This window comes from Ambystoma mexicanum, chromosome 14 (genome assembly GCF_040938575.1).
Source record: "Ambystoma mexicanum isolate Mex_15411 chromosome 14, UKY_AmexF1_1, whole genome shotgun sequence".
Lineage (NCBI taxonomy): Eukaryota > Metazoa > Chordata > Amphibia > Caudata > Ambystomatidae > Ambystoma > Ambystoma mexicanum.
In genome coordinates, this window is record NC_090940.1 from 607,840,440 (window position 1) to 607,855,991 (window position 15,552).

Genomic DNA, 15,552 nt, shown 5'->3' on the forward strand with positions numbered 1-15,552 from the left:
AAAGAGAACCCCCAGTGTTATATCCAGAAGTGGAAGGAGTAGCTGTGGAAAAGGTTAGAGGGGTGGAGAGGCGAGAAGGGGGTGTGCCAGCGTTTTCTGTGGTGACAACCCCATTGGCTCCACCGGAGCATTCTCTGGAAATCAACACAAGTTTGTCATTCCTAATACAATGTGAATTGCATTACTTATGTAGACCAGAGTAATTTCCCAATAAAAGGGCCAAGGTGGCTTTTCTGATTTCGCATTTGTCTGGTGAGGCGGCTGCCTGGTCTGTGCCTTTGGTAGCAGGAGAGGCAAGAGCGTTCGAGAATGGAGTTATTCAAAGTCGAGTTCAAAGATGTTCGATAGATGTATGTTGACTGTTTTGATAGTGTTAATTGTGAGTTATTGGAACTGAAACAAGGAAGTAAGGATGTATCAGTTTATAACACCCAGTTTCGAGCATTAGAAAGTGCTTGACCGGAGGGGGAAAGGTCCTCTCTTTTTTTTTTTTTATTATAGAGGTTTGCGTGAAGAATTAAAGGATGCTTTGACGACAATAGTAGAGACCAGCCTCTTGTGAGGAGTTTATCACATTAGTGTTGAAATTAGACGCAAGAATAAGTGAGAGGCGGCAGGAGATTTAGTTCCAGAGGGTAGGCTTTGGGTGCAAAGTGAGTGACCTAAGGTCGACGCAGTTCAAAGAGATGTGAAGGGTCTGGAAAGGGAAAGACAGTTTAGGCCTCCATTAACGAAGGAAGAAAAGGAGAAGAGGTGGAAGGAAAATCTTTGTCTTTATTTTGGGGGTAGTGGTCACATTGTAGGGAATTGCCCCAGAACCCCTCGAAGAATCTTCACATCTTTTGTAACAGGTCTGGTGGTGGCGAACACAATTCAGGCATCGGTACTGCACATTACCATAAAATGTATCCTTGTTTTGGAAGGGAGGTTTGAAATGTGGGGTCCTTGTGTTTTAGATTCAGGGGCAACTGGCAATTTCATGGACAAGAATTTAGCCATCCAATTTAGGAGTACCAGTGGTGGCTAGGGAGGTTCCAGAACAGGTCAGAGCAGTGATGGGACACAGCTCAGATCATGTTTGAATTGACGCTCCTCAATTGCAAATTATCTTAGGTATACCTTGGTTGACCTTGCATAACCCCCTTAATTGAATGGGCTAGGAGGACAGTGGAATTTAGATCCGAGTATTGTTCGGAACATTGTATAAAAGCTTGGAAGGTGTGTGATGTTGGAGAAGAAGAGAGTCTGGGAGAGCTTCTGGCAGGTGGAGTAGCTGAGGAGCATGTGATCGGGGCAGTGGTAAGAATTTTGCCTGAATGCTATTAGGAGTTTGTGGATGTCTTTACTGAGTGTGAGGCGAAATGAGTTACCACGACATCGCCCATATGATTGTAAAATCGATTTGGAGGTAGGGGCTCCAATTCCTTGTGGCAGAATATATGCGTTAACTGAGAGATGGAAGCAAACATTTATTGATATTTTATTTCTATTGCGCTCGTACACAAGTGTTTCCAAGCACGAAGACCTATCTGCAGGAAAACCTTGAAAAAGATGTTATCTGTCATTCGCAATCGCCAGCGGCATCGCCATTGTTCTTCATGCACAAGAAGGATAAGAGCTTAAGAACTTGCATAGAATATAGGGATCTCAACAAAATAACAATTAAGAACTGTTACCCGCTTCCACTGATTTCAGTCATGTTAGATGCCATTCAAGGTGCTAAGGTATTCGCTAAGTTAGATCTCGTGGAGCTTATCACTTGGTAAGAATCAGAGAAGGTGACGAGTGAAAGACAGCGTTTCGAACTCGCTTCGGATTGTTCCAGTGCCAAGTGATGCCTTTCGGCCTTTGTAATGCGCCAGCAGCGATCCAATATTTTATCAATGAGGTGTTGCGAGAGTACTTAGATGTTTTCGTAGTTGTCTACATCGACAATATTCTTATATATTCTCGGGAAGAGAATCAACATCGGGAACATGTATGAAAGGTGCTGTTGATGCTGCGAGCTAACCATTTATTTGCCAAGATGGAAAAGAGTCCATTTCGCACGACCAGAGTAGAATTTCTGGGTTTTGTAATGTCATGGGCTGGTTTGGAGATGTATTCTAGTAAGATTAAGGCGGTTCTAGACTGGCCTGCACCCACTTGCGTGAAAGATGTTCAGAGTTTCATTGGATTTGCCAACGTCTATCGGCGGTTCATTCAAGATTTATCGTCAGTGGTGACACCAACTTGGTTGCTTAAGAAGAGTGTCACATTTATTTGGGAGAAGGAAGCAGAGGAGGCATTCCGTTTTTTAAAGAATAAGTTCACTTCTAGTCCGATACTGTTGCATCCTGATATTGAACAACCATTTTTTGTTGCCTCAGATCTGGTCCTAGGAGCAGTTCTTTCACAAAGAGATCAGAGTACGGGACAATTACACCCTGTAGCATTCGATTCAAAGATGTTTTCAAGCGCCGAAAGAAATTACACCATTTCTGACAGAGAACTTTGTGTAATTAAAGCATCATTTGGAGAGTGGAGACACTATTTGCTTGGGCCTTGACATAAAGTGACAATGCTTACAGATCAAAATGTAACCTTTCTGCATTCAGCAAAAACCTTAACGCCACGTCAATGTTGAGATGGTCTCTTTTCTTTGCAGATTATGACTTTGTGATTACCTTTAAGCCAGGTCGACAAAATTGTAAGGCAATGCCTTATCCAGATGTAATTCTGGAAGTTCCAAGGAAGAGCCTTTAACCCCAATGCCATTGCTTCAAGATAGTAACTTTGTGATTGCAGAGATACAAAAGGTGGTGAGTTTGAGTGAACAGGTGTTGAAAGTAATGACTGTGGAGCAAATTATAGATTGGGCAAGGGAGGATCCGGCATGAGTGATTAAGAATGGTTTGCCATTTGTGGATGGTTATTTTTGCCTTCTGAAAAGATGCAAGAGGAGGCTCTTCAACAGTGTCCCGATTTTTGGCTTGCTGGACATCCAGGTTTTAGAAAAACCTTAGAACTATTACATAAAGAGTATTGGTGGGAAGGGATGTGTATGGACACTTGTGTTAGAACATGTGAAATATGTGCGATAGAGAAGTCAGAAAAATGAAAGACCAGCAGGATTGTTGACTTCTCTACCCATTCCTCCCTGTCCATGGCACACAATCTCTTTAGATTACATAGTGGAGTTGCCTCTTGATCAGGGTTGCATAATGATTTTGGTGGTGGTTGATGTTCTCTCCAAGGCCAGTCATTTTGTTCCTATTAAAGGTTCAGCTACAGCCACTAATTTAGCACAAGCTTTCCTGCAAAATGTGGTAAGATTATATGTACTTCTACACAAGTAATTTCAGACCGGGGGTCTCCGTTTGTGTCCAAATTCTTCCATGCATTCTGTCAGGAGTTGAAATGGAGGTTAGTTGACGTAATTGAAGTACTCTCGGACCCGGTACTATATGAGTTACGTTTATTGTCTTGGGTTCAGTTAACATACAAAGTTAACACAAGACACAATGGGACGACAAGTCAAGACACCGGCTCCCCACACCCCTGAAGCCACCTCCACTCACTCAGCTTCAACTGTCACCACTCGCTTATCCCGCTCCAGCCCCATGACATCACAATCACCTGCATTCCAATCAGACAAGCGCCCAACACCCTGCACGCGATTATGACATTAGTCTAACTACCAGTTTTCACCCAGAGGCAAATGGTCAAACCGAGAGGGTGAATCAGGAGTTAGATGGGTGGAAATCTGGTTGGCAGAGTTTTGTTATAATAACATGGCAAAAGATTCAACTACCATGTCGCCATTTTATTTAAACCAGGGGGTTCATCCCAGATTTCTCAAGGATGTGAATTTGGAAGTTCCCAATTGAAGGTAGATTGAGAGCCAGGGTTGAGAATGTCAAAAATGCTATATAGGCTTTACAAAAGAGTAAGTCAGATTATAAGAGATTTGCTGATCGTAAGTGTAGGGCAGCTCCAATTTATTGATCAAGTGATCTGGTTTGGCTGTCCAGCAAGAACATAGCTCTGAAGGGTAAAGACACGTTTAGTCCATGCTTTTTGGGGCCATTTTAAATTGATAAAGTTCTTTCTCCAGTAACTATTAAACGGAAGTTGCCATCTAATCTGAAGGTTCATCCCACTTTCCACGTCAATCTCTTGAAACTTTGTACTAAAGGAACTAGATTAACTCGGGCACAGGGTCCAGTTTGTGTGGAAGGCTCAGGAGAGGAGTATGAGGTTAAGGACATTCTGTATTCTAGGGTGGCTCGAGGTACACTGCAGAATTTGATAGACTGGAAGGGGTATAGCCCTGAGTAATGTTTGCAGGTGGCAATGCAAGATGTACATTCTCCAATGTTAGTCAAGAAATGTCATTTACGCAGACCTGCCTCTAATTGCCAATAGTGGTTGTAGTAGCTAAGGAAGGTCCATTGCCGTGAAAAGGCATTTCCTTAACCTAATCATCATATCAGCCAGCAACTATTGTCCCAACTCATAATGGAGTACTTCCTGTTCAGCAGTGATTGGCCTATGACTACTGTGATGCAGTTTGGAATCTCAGGAGAGGTTCTAAACTGCCTTTCATTAAGATCTGATTAGGAGTGGTCACGGCGCTCAAGAGCCCCAGAGTAAACTAAAGAACCCAGCGGAAAGAAAGCACATCTCATAGAAGTCTTTTATCTGAAAGAGCCAGAGACTAAACTCGATAAGTGACAGAAGAGAAATCGGAGTTTGTTAAATGAAAATGTTTTAAACTCAAAAGAAAGATGGCAAGCTGAATGTACAGTGTTAACTTTTCAACTCAAAAGAAGTTTGGAGACATTGTCCGCATTCTGTAACGCATGAATTGTTAGTTTTAGTTCTTTAAGTTGTAAATAGGTTAACCATCTACAGAGAATCAGTAGCGCGCGTGCACTGGCATCTAAAGCGAATGTTTGAATGAGCTGTAAGTTGTGCGTGAGAGATTGCATGGAGAGCTTGGCGTTTCGCTTCACTGTGTGTTGTGAGCACCCTCGCGTTCGAGGAAAGGGCCCAGCAGCATGCCTTGTGTGACGATGGGAGCAGCGTCGGGTGAATTTGTCAGCTATGTGGTGTAGTTATTATGGGTCGAGGAATCGGCTGGGGTGGCAGCCACGTTCGGCAAGTAGAGTGCACGGATAAGGGAAAAGCTTTCCAAGAAGTATTTTTCAAGCGGCATGACAGTTAAAAGGTACGCGCGCAAGTGAACTCATTTAATGGTAAAGGTAGTGAAAGAGTGTTTGGAGAGCATGCGGACAGTGTTATAAGCAAAACAAATAGCGTAGATAAGCAACGTATCAAAAACCTTTCAAGGCAGCAGGAGGAAGCGTGGCAAGCTACGTGTGAACAGAATTCAGTTTGGAACTTTAAAAGTTATTTACAGACTGATGTAGCACAGAAGATAGAGCAACATGATTTGTGTGGTTTTAGAAATGTTAGAAAAAGGGAACTATAGACTGCATTTATGGCTCAATTAAGAGAGCAGAGAAAGCAATCCCGAATACAACAGTAAATTAGAATAAATTCATACATAGGTTACGAGAGAGCAATCTTCAAGAGAATAAGATGAAGAAGCCACAGTGAACACAGCTTTGTAGGACAGATTGCTTAGTGGTAGCAAGTCCAGAGCTCTCAAGTTACCAATTAAGTCTCTAAGCAAAAGGCAGACACAGTCAAGTAATTTTGGGTTTAAAGAGGGGAAAATAAATAATTTAAGTGCAGGAGTAATTAGTGCATGTTAACTGGAAAATGTGTTATTTGCAGGTTTCCCTGTGTTCCAAGAACTGAAGGTGACTGGAGGAATCCTGACCGTTTATTATTTTCTCCACTTCCCCTTTTCCCTTGATCTGGTCAAAAGAGCAGTTGTTCAATTAACTGTTGGGTAAACCAGTTTGGAGGATCTGGTGGGCTGTCATCTGCTCCTGCAGGATTTCGGTGCTGGGACCTGATATGTTCTCTGTCCTGAATTTTGCTGGCTTTGACTTCCTTTTCTTTCCCTGGATATTTCTGTTAACCTCCTTGTCCTCACTTGTGTTTAATTCCTTCGTATAGAGTTTGGCTGCTGAGTTTCCATGGAGGTAATCTCTGCCCATTTCATTTGTCACATCTGTCTTGTCCATTGCGCCACATCTGTGAACAGTGTGCTGGATCCTGTTTCAGGGGGCAGTCACTGTTTTGTTCCTGCTGGGCCGGTTTCATTGTTCGTCCCTTAGGGTCCAGACAAGAAGTCCACTGTTGCTGCTCCTTTCCATGGGCTGTGGGAAACTCACCCCACCCCCCACACCCAATTCTGCATATACCCATAGTGGAGACCTAACGTGCTTGTCTTGGTTGTATTCCCTGTTCATTGCTTTTGTTGCCTGTCTGTAGTTATTGCCTACCCTTCCTTGTCTGCAGGACTCCTTTCTCTTGTGCACTATTCCCCCCTCCACTTTGTGGGCATGCCTCTGATAGCTTGTTATATCTGCACATCCTTATATCATAATGTGTATAGCAGTGTCTTTCTCTGCTGACTGGATGGTCTGAAGATGTAACGTTATCAGCTTAGTTCCACATTGATTTACAACAGCGGTCTATTTGCTTTGCTTGTGCTGGTTATTGTGCCTTAATTTCTGTTTTGTTACTTGCATCTGGATGCATTCCCAATGGTGTGGTGATCCCAGTCCCCTTATAGTCTTCAGTGGGTTTAGCCACATTAAGATCGCATCCTTCCCTACAGCCTCTTCCTACTGCTGTTGATGGAAGTCCTGGATACTAGTACTTCATTGTTCCTTTCACAAACTGACTGCCCGTCTTTTAGGAATATCCAATGGACAATTCTCCAAAGTGGCTGGCTACTCCTAATGGTTATTTTTCTGTGCTGCAACTGCACTTTGTTTAGCAGGAAATCCTAAATATTACATCAGTCTGCAAGCAGAAAAACAAAGGTTGTAGCATTTACCGCCTAAGCAGCTAATCGGTGGTACAGCTTTCTGGGAGATACCTAATACATTACGGTCAGTGATAATTTCACATAATATTTAGGACATGCTTGGGCTCTCGGCTCTCAAGTGTAGGGACGCTGCCTCTTTATTGTCTGACCTCTTTCCTGCGAGCGACCATTGGGAAATATAGTAATCTAGAACATATGGAAGACCTAGGCTAGCATTCCAATGATCGCACCAGGAGGCCCTGCATATATGTTCAATAGAGGTGGCCGTGCAAATCTAGGAAGCACCCATGCATGGGCACACACCTGGCCACCCATGGATCCATGCCTGCCAGGCATCGCCGTTGATCCAAAGGGGAAATCACTTGGAGTTGATCTTCAGAATTATATGGATATAAAACAGTTGCATAATGCAGGTTTGAGTTGGATCCTGCCCAGGTAATGTTCCTGAAATTGCATCATACGATTTCAGTGCCCATCTCTATTGGCATGTTTGAGGGATGCGTCCTTGTGGGCGTGCATGCTTTTGCAGGCCCTGCATGCCGCCCCTTTCAACAATGAAAAAACATAATGCATTATTGACGCAGGAGTTGCGAATAGAGGACCTTTCATGGTCCTTTTGAAGGATTTTAGTGAGAATGGTGCAGAATAACTTGCATTTTTACATAATTTGACAAGAAAAACCAAAGAGTGAGCATTTATTACAGCAATGATTGAGCGGCTGTGAAATGAGATGGGATTGTGTTTCAGCATTGAAGACCATACACTCTGATAGCATGTACTGCTTGGGTCAGCAACCTACAGTTCACACAAAGTCTCCAATGAGTTCTGGATCCTTCAATGACCTTTCAATGAAATCCAGAAAAGATTAAGGCGACCACTGCATCTGGTGGGTTCCGTCTATTTTAATAGGCGAGATCTCGCTGGATTCCAGATTTCCTGGGAAATGAAGCCTCACGAATCTTAAACACAGCAGCAGGCCTACAGTCCTGTAAGTGAATGTGGCTTCTTCATGTAGTCCTGAACAAAAGAGACTGCACTTCCCAGGATGCAACAATAATCCCATAGGATTGATAGGCTTTATTGCTCAGGTGAAACCAGGGTGTCTTTGGCAATTCTTCTGCAATAGAAAATCCATTGCCTAGTGGGAATGCTTTTCTTCCCTACTTTAGAAAGCGGATGAATCTGGCAAGTTGTTGTAAAACTAGCAGTGTGCTAGATTTGCTGTCTAAACTCTGGGATGCAAGAATGGAGGTAGCGCAGCAGTTTGGTCTTTGAGATGATGCTACAGTCCGATGGACCTGTGGGATGCGGCTAAGGTGCAACTCTCATGAATCGGCTTCTAGGGCACAGGGATATCATAAGGCCACTGTCTGCTTTCTTCGATGCAGAGACGGCATTGGGACTGCAGGCTGATGACTGGGATGCATGGAGGGTGCTGGACTTGCCAGATGACCTCTGTTAAATGCTGGAGTCCTATGTTGGCTTCTTGAATGCTATTGAAGTTGAAGGGTGGGCTCTGTGATGCATGTTCGTTGACTCACATGATGGCATCCTGGGAGTTTCTACACTTGAAGGATGGGCTTTGGGACGGTTCTTGATTAAACAGTTGGCTTCCAGGACTCAGGAATAATAGTAAACTTGCATCTATTATGCAGTAGTGCTAGACTAGCGGTGTTAGCTCAGAGATGGTGCTACGCTTGCTCGCTGGTCTCTCGTATGGCAGTGATCTGGTCCGAAGGATTCTGCAATGGTGGTAGAGTCCTAGATTGGTGTTTGTGATGCAGGGGTGATCTAGAGTTGCAGGCTGCCCCCTGAGATGCAGGAATGCTGCTAGGCTCGCATATCCGGAGGGGTGTCAGGCTGCCGGGAGGGATGGCTCTGCTTGAACGCCTCCAGCTTCAGTAGGGCACCATTGAGCCGGACGATGGTTGGATAGGGCGAGAGGTCCACTTTAAACCTGCAACACAAGCACAGAGACTGTGGGTGGGAGGCTCACTGGGTACTCTACAGTCACACATAGCCAGCCCCAAAGCACACACAAAAGTAGGATGCCATTACAGAATCAGCGGGATATAACAGTGATATGGGAAATATGGCACAAAATGTTTCATTTCACAGAGTAATAAAAAAGTGAACAACATGTCAACACAGTTGCAGAAAATAAGACATGTTTGCTGTGATCATACAAGACACACCCCCATCCAGGCCTTAATGAAGCAGATTCAGAAACATGCCAGCGTGACTGTACCAATTCCTCAGTGACCATGCCCAGACACAAACACACTTTATGCCCTGCTTCCGGGTCGAAGACCCTTGGGGGGGAAAAGGGCGGCATAGGTGCTGGGCACGTACAAAGGGGTGGCAAATCTTCCTGGGCAGTTTCTTTCTTTTAATGGGTCTGAAAAACCTGCTAATTTTCACTGCCTAATGTCAGTGGATGGGACAAAACTGGCAGCTACCCATCCTTGTTGGGAGGGAGCTCACAACTGTATATCAAGGATAGTGGGGTTTCTTCCAAGCCCCTGTCAAGAAATGAGTTCCAACGACCCCCACGCTGGAGCTGTGCAGCCTCAGAGCGTACATGGGCCCATTGAAGGCTGTCTGTAGTATTTGAATTCAATTTGTAGACTGCATAAGCTTCTTCCCTGTCCAAGCCATGGTGGGTTTCTAGCATTTGGATTACAGAACACTGTGCATCTCATGACGCAGAGGCGTCACCAGGATGGTCTGGCAAGTGGGGCCTGAAGCTAATGTATTTGGCCACACCGCAGTGACATTAACATCTGTAAATGCCCACACAGCGCTGTTGGGTGGGCCGAGCCTGGCTACGCCTCTGGCTCTATTGTGGAGGTGTGGTCACCCCCTGTGCAATTCTTTGGGACGTGCACTGGTTTCTATGCGATTCTTGGGTATGCCATTGGAGCTGTATTGGCTTGCTACTCTTTGCACAATATCACACTGTTGGTTCCTGGTACCATCTAACCCAACCCGCCCTACTTATCTGCCAAATGATTACATATCCAGGATGGGCATCACTGCTCAGAAAAGTGTCTTGCAATTCCCAGTGATCTGCAGGCTTGGCCTTGTAAGTACGCCACAGGCTGTTTGAGGCACACTTCTCCTATCCTTTATATATTGTACATAATTCTACAGGCCTTTAAGCTCAAGTTCTGATGCATTCAATTAGAACATGAATGCAGACAACGCAAGCAAAAAAAGATACTGAGCAGGTGAAGTGGCACCCCTCCCCCCCTGGTCATTGTTAGAGGAGGAAACATTGCGTAATGGGAGAGGAGCGACATAAAGAAAAGGACCTGCCCATAATTCTGACCCTCTGGTTAGCAGGACCCCCTTGGCATCCATTACTAACAGGTGCAGAGACTACACGACTCTTTGGGCTGCATGTTTCCCTGCAAGGGTACGGGGTGGGTGGTAGTGATCTAGTCCTCCACCCCTCCACTGGAAGCACAGGCGGTCGCTGCCTTCATCCAGTTCAAGTGTAACAAAAGAAGTATTAGTGTAACTGCAACCTCAGCGGGAAGGGGAACGGATGGGAGTTTGGTGCCAGAGATGTGGAGGGAGTGGGGAACAAGAGGAATTGGTAAAAAAAAAAAAAAAATTACTAATGTTTTATTTTGTTTATTTTACAGCTCAGCAGGAGCCCAAAATAAGTGTTTAGCTTTAAAAAATAAAGGCTTTTGACAAGTTAAATTAAGAGATGTGTTTTTAACTACAAAGGGTACACTTCTGACGAGGACAATGGTTATTAAAAAGTAGACAAACAATTAACAGTAAAAGAATAATGGTAGCGGGACTCGGCTCCTGTAGTTTCCGCTCACTTTGAACTTTGCCTACCACCTCTTCGCTTCAGGCAACACCTATTGGGACTGATGTAAGAACATGAAAACCCTGATTTCTGGTCAATGTGTTAAGATTTGCACCGCCTACTGGCAGAATTTGCCATGCCAAGCCCAGAAGTCCACTAAGTACCTTGAAAAGAGGCAATTCCTGCAGTTTGTTTTCAATTGGCATGCGCTGAGGGAAGATTGTAACCCGTTCGGAGAGTCCATAAAGGCTACAGCATGATATGTGGGGATATCATGCTGTGGCAAAGCACCCCAATATCCACTAATTGCCCAGCACTAGAATGAATCCTAATCTAACTGGGATATCCAAATACATATTCTGTTGCTAGGTAACGCCCCAGGTGGAATAATGCAGCTGATGGACATCCCGGTTGGAATGTGCCAGCGAACAATCCAAATTCTTCAGTGAAATCGCCACCTGCAAATTCTAGCTCCGGTGAATATTTCAATTAAAACATGTGGGTGAACATTCTACTTTGCTGTGAAGAGCAAGCCAACTTCTCTGAAATGGAAACTGAATTGTGCTGTGGTGGCTGGGTTTAGAGTGGCCCAAGACACCCGAGTAGGGCATGGAGGCATGCCACAATTATCAATTTGATGCCAGCAGCAGGCACGCTTCAGCTCAGGTCACCTCGTATTACTGCAGCTCTTTTCTAATGCCTTCAGCCCAACCACTTGCAGCCTGGCAAGAGTGGAGTGGGTGGCGAAAGCTGAAAGAGCAAGGGGCTCCTTAAGCAGCATTCAGAAAATCCAGGACTTCTGTAAAGAGCAATTCTGGGGAGTCAGGCGGCTGCCGTGCATTGTGTCAAAGCAATCTGTTCTGATGAAACTGACCAGGAGCTGGCAACATTGCATTCTGCTGCAAGACCGCAGCAACGCAACTGGGGGGTGAAAAAACAGCGGGTGGTGGAATAATGATTCCAGGGAGTGAGTTACAACTCCAGCAAGGCATTCCTGTCGGTTCAGAGGGAATGGGATAGGAGGCAGAAGCATTTCATTCTGGGAAGGTGAGCAAGAGCCAGAAGTATGTTCTGGGAGAAGACGGGACATAGTTTCGGCAGATTGAGATGAGCAGGCCACTGTGCGGTCTGGCTCCTCCAACGAGAGGAGAGACTGAGGTTAGGCAATTTCTTCACTCCGAGAGAAGGCGGTAACACAGCATTTCTGTTTATTAGAGAAGACCCCCAGAAGGTCTTTTTAGGAATACAGAATGAAAATAGCAGCAATGCATTCTTGGGAAGTAAAGATACAACTTCAGCCATGAATTCCAGGGGAGAAAAGAGAACTTGGTGGCAATGCATTCTCACTAATAATTGGCCAAACATCTTCAGTGAATAATTGGCAAATTAAACCACAGATGGTAAAGGAGCCTGCGTACTATACATTGAGTCTGCATCCCTTACCTCTCTGCGTTGTACACCTGAGGGACCAAGCAGAGATCTGCCATGGAAAGCTGGAAAGAAAGGAAGGAAGAAATATTAAACATTACTCTGTGTTCCAAGCGCTTCAAGCCAGGCATGAATGTTCTTCTGGCCGCTTGGTCACTCGCTCCGAAGGACCCCTGAGAAATGCATGTAAAATCCTTGGGGAAAGACCCACGCGTGACCCTGCGGAAGCGCCAAACTGCTGAATGTTGTGCCGATTACCTCGTCGTCAACGCAATACTGTCCCGCTGTGCCCTCCAAAATCTGCTCCAGAGCTGCAGGAGAGAAAATAAATGCAACACTTAACTCGAGCCAAGAGCCCTAAAAATAAAATGAGGTGCATTCCCCCGCTCAGTGGCCTTCCTCGCATGCTTTCCACTGCATGTGCCTTTCATTAATCCCACACATGCATATCTGCCCAAATAACTAATTGCTGCAGCATCTATGCAATCCAGTAACTGGCCACATTTTTGGCACTACGCTCCAGTGCTAGGACATACACAATCTTAACATAAAAAACAATACAAAATAAACCTGCAGATCACCTGGGGGGTTTAATAACCATATTCTCTGAAAGTTCGGTCTGCATCCTTCTGGAGAGGTTCCAGAACAGCACAGTCCACCCACTCTTTTATGAAGCAGACTCTGTCACCCCAGCCACCCTCTTCTTCTGTAAAGCTTCAAGATCTCACACAGCAACATTCCCGTTCACCCTCCCTCCAACTCTGCCAAGGGGGTGATCTACTCCAAGTAAATGCCCTGCAGACAAAGCTTCAAGATCTCCCACAGCAACATTCCCTTCCAACCCTCACTCCAACGGGTTGATCTACTCTAAGTAAATGCCCTGCAGACAAAAGGCTTGGTTTCACCTTGCATAAAATTATGAATTACAAAAATCCGCTTGTGTTGTGCCTTTTTTGGGCCAACAGAAAAGAATAGGCTAAGATGCTACAATCTGTAATAAAAACAGAAAAGAGCAAAAAAGTGATCTTAAACATTAAATAAATAGTCAGTGGGTACAGGGAAAATAAACTGCTAAATATAAATCTAGAACAACAGAGGTACATAGCAACTTAAAAGTCACAGTACTCAAAATATTAAACTAATACTGTTTCTTTATCACAAATATATATTTGTATTCAATAATATCAGTTTAAAAAGTAAGACATTTAATAGCTGTAGATGCACATAATTAACCGTGATAAAATCACGGTCTAAAAACAACAATTCAATTAGTGACACACAAACCTAAGACTATTTAGGTATAGAATGTTATCTAAACAGTTGTAAGTATTCAAGACTATAAAATTAGCATATGTCTATTATAGTCTGCACCCTTAGGTTGGAATAAGTATTCAAAGCTAGTTATTTCTAGCTAGGGTAAGGGGACTCAACATGTTTTGGTTCTCGTTCGTGACTCTTGGAACCTTCCTCAGGAGATATGCCACTGTAATTTATACAATTAAAAAACACACAAACAGGTAGAGCTGTCTTGATAACCGTTGGAACCAATTACAACTCTTGTTGACAGTAACTGAGGCGTTATTCCTCTATTTGTTGTGACTGCTGATAAGAAAAAACAAGAAAAGAGAGGGTAAACTATCAATGTTTAAATGATTCTCTTGTTATATATTTAATTATACTGGGCCTTGGATAAGAAATGTTATACCTGGTCCAGAGGGTGGAGAAAGTCTTGAGAGGTAGGGTCCTGATTGTAGCAGGAGTGGTCCTCTAGGTCGAATAGCTGCACTCTTAGTTTTAATCAGCTAGACCTAAAATTTGAATATTTATATTCTGTTAAAACCCGCTGTCCATAAGGGTCAATCCATGTAAACACATCTACATGAAGCAGCCTTATGTAGGTACATTTAACATACCTCCCTGTGGTGGATAGTTAATAGTAGGTAGGTCTCTTGTATAGGTTCTCCAGTAGTATTCCACTTTAGCTCTATAAATAGCAGTCGGTCGTTATAATACAGCTGTAATGGTATCATACAGAGTTTTCATTAGAGGGGACGTCTAAATGTTAATTAAGTCCTATAATTCAGTTATGAGGTCGCATCTAGTAGACTCGAGGTTATTTTAACTTGGCTTACCTTTTCTACGGTGCTATGGCCCGGAGTAAATTCACATTTATTCAGGATTGTAAAACGTCCTCCCTTGCTGTTTATTCAAACATCAGATGCTCAGGAAAGCCACATGTGTTGGTTTGTTGCATTTGTCTGTACGAGACAGGAAGTAAAAGGGAATTCTTATAGAATGGGGTACTCGAGTATATTATTATATGTAGTCTCTCCGCATTGTACATATAGGAATCTACCTATTTATGCACTAGTAAAAAGTTTACCTTTGCTCGTGCGAACTGTGGGCTCTCAGTGCCTGTTTGCATCGACCTCTCGATCGTAGCGTGTGTAGTAGGACGCCGTGTGCGGTTTTCTTCAATTTGCGGGTGCCATCTTTAGTGTGTTTATAATTTTATATGCATTACTCCCGAGTCCTTTTTCAGTTTCTACATGCGCTCTCAGTGCCTGTTTAAATCAAAGGGACTCTCGCTCATAGCGTATGTACTTGGAGGCCGTGTGTTGTTTGTTTCAATGGCAGGCGCCATCTTTAGTGTGTATATTTATGTTAATCCTTAGTCCTTTGTTAGTCTCTACCTGCGCTATGGATCTCGTAGTTTACAGAGCATCGTCATGCTTATAGTGAAGGGTACTAGGTTCCAGTCAGATGACTAACTTACATCTAGATGATATATCCATTGGGAAAAAGATTCAGATCTAGATAATTAAGTATTTAAAATGTACAGTCTATATACTAGGTTTATCCTTCGGTGTTGGAATTTTTGCGGATTTATTTCCTGATTAGCTCTATCTATAGTACTACATGAGTCTAGTTACATATATTAGACTGAGTCCTAGTACCCTAGTTCCTGGGTCTATATGGTTGAAGGTGTTTAGGAGAGCTGTCTACAAAACTAAGGTATATCTTAAATTGTTAATACGATGGTGTCAGGCCCTTTATAATACTGATATAGCGTTTGCTAGGAAAAACTTGACTAGTGTCTTCTTGTTGGAAGCCTAACGTTGCATTGCTCTCAAGGTAAATTAGTCTCTGCTCTTTAGATTTTATGCCATTCTATGGCTTCATTAAGCCCTTCCTTATCGCTCTTGGTGAGGAAGATGAGCCTTTGTTCTTTCTCGAGAAGGATTTTTTTCTTTTTATTCATATCATTCCCTTTTATTGTCTGGAGGATGGTCCATTTTAGGTCTTCACTCGTGTGGTTATGTTCTACAAAATGTTTTACCATAGG

At 43.7% G+C, this 15,552-nt stretch overlaps 1 protein-coding gene across 3 annotated transcripts in view; it reads right to left on the reverse strand.

Annotated features, from left to right (window-relative positions):
• Window positions 1-7,618: 7,618 nt before the first annotated feature.
• Window positions 7,619-15,552, reverse strand: part of GSTZ1 (glutathione S-transferase zeta 1) — a 92,665-nt gene continuing 84,731 nt past the window's right edge. For all 3 annotated transcript variants that reach the window (XM_069638008.1, XM_069638009.1, XM_069638006.1), the window contains 3 exons: window positions 12,465-12,517; window positions 12,222-12,271; window positions 7,619-8,909 (listed from right to left, as the gene is read on the reverse strand). In XM_069638008.1, coding sequence (XP_069494109.1) covers window positions 8,783-8,909; window positions 12,222-12,271; window positions 12,465-12,517 — 230 coding nt within the window. In that variant the 3' untranslated portion in view covers window positions 7,619-8,782. The remainder of the gene's footprint in view (window positions 8,910-12,221; window positions 12,272-12,464; window positions 12,518-15,552) is intronic.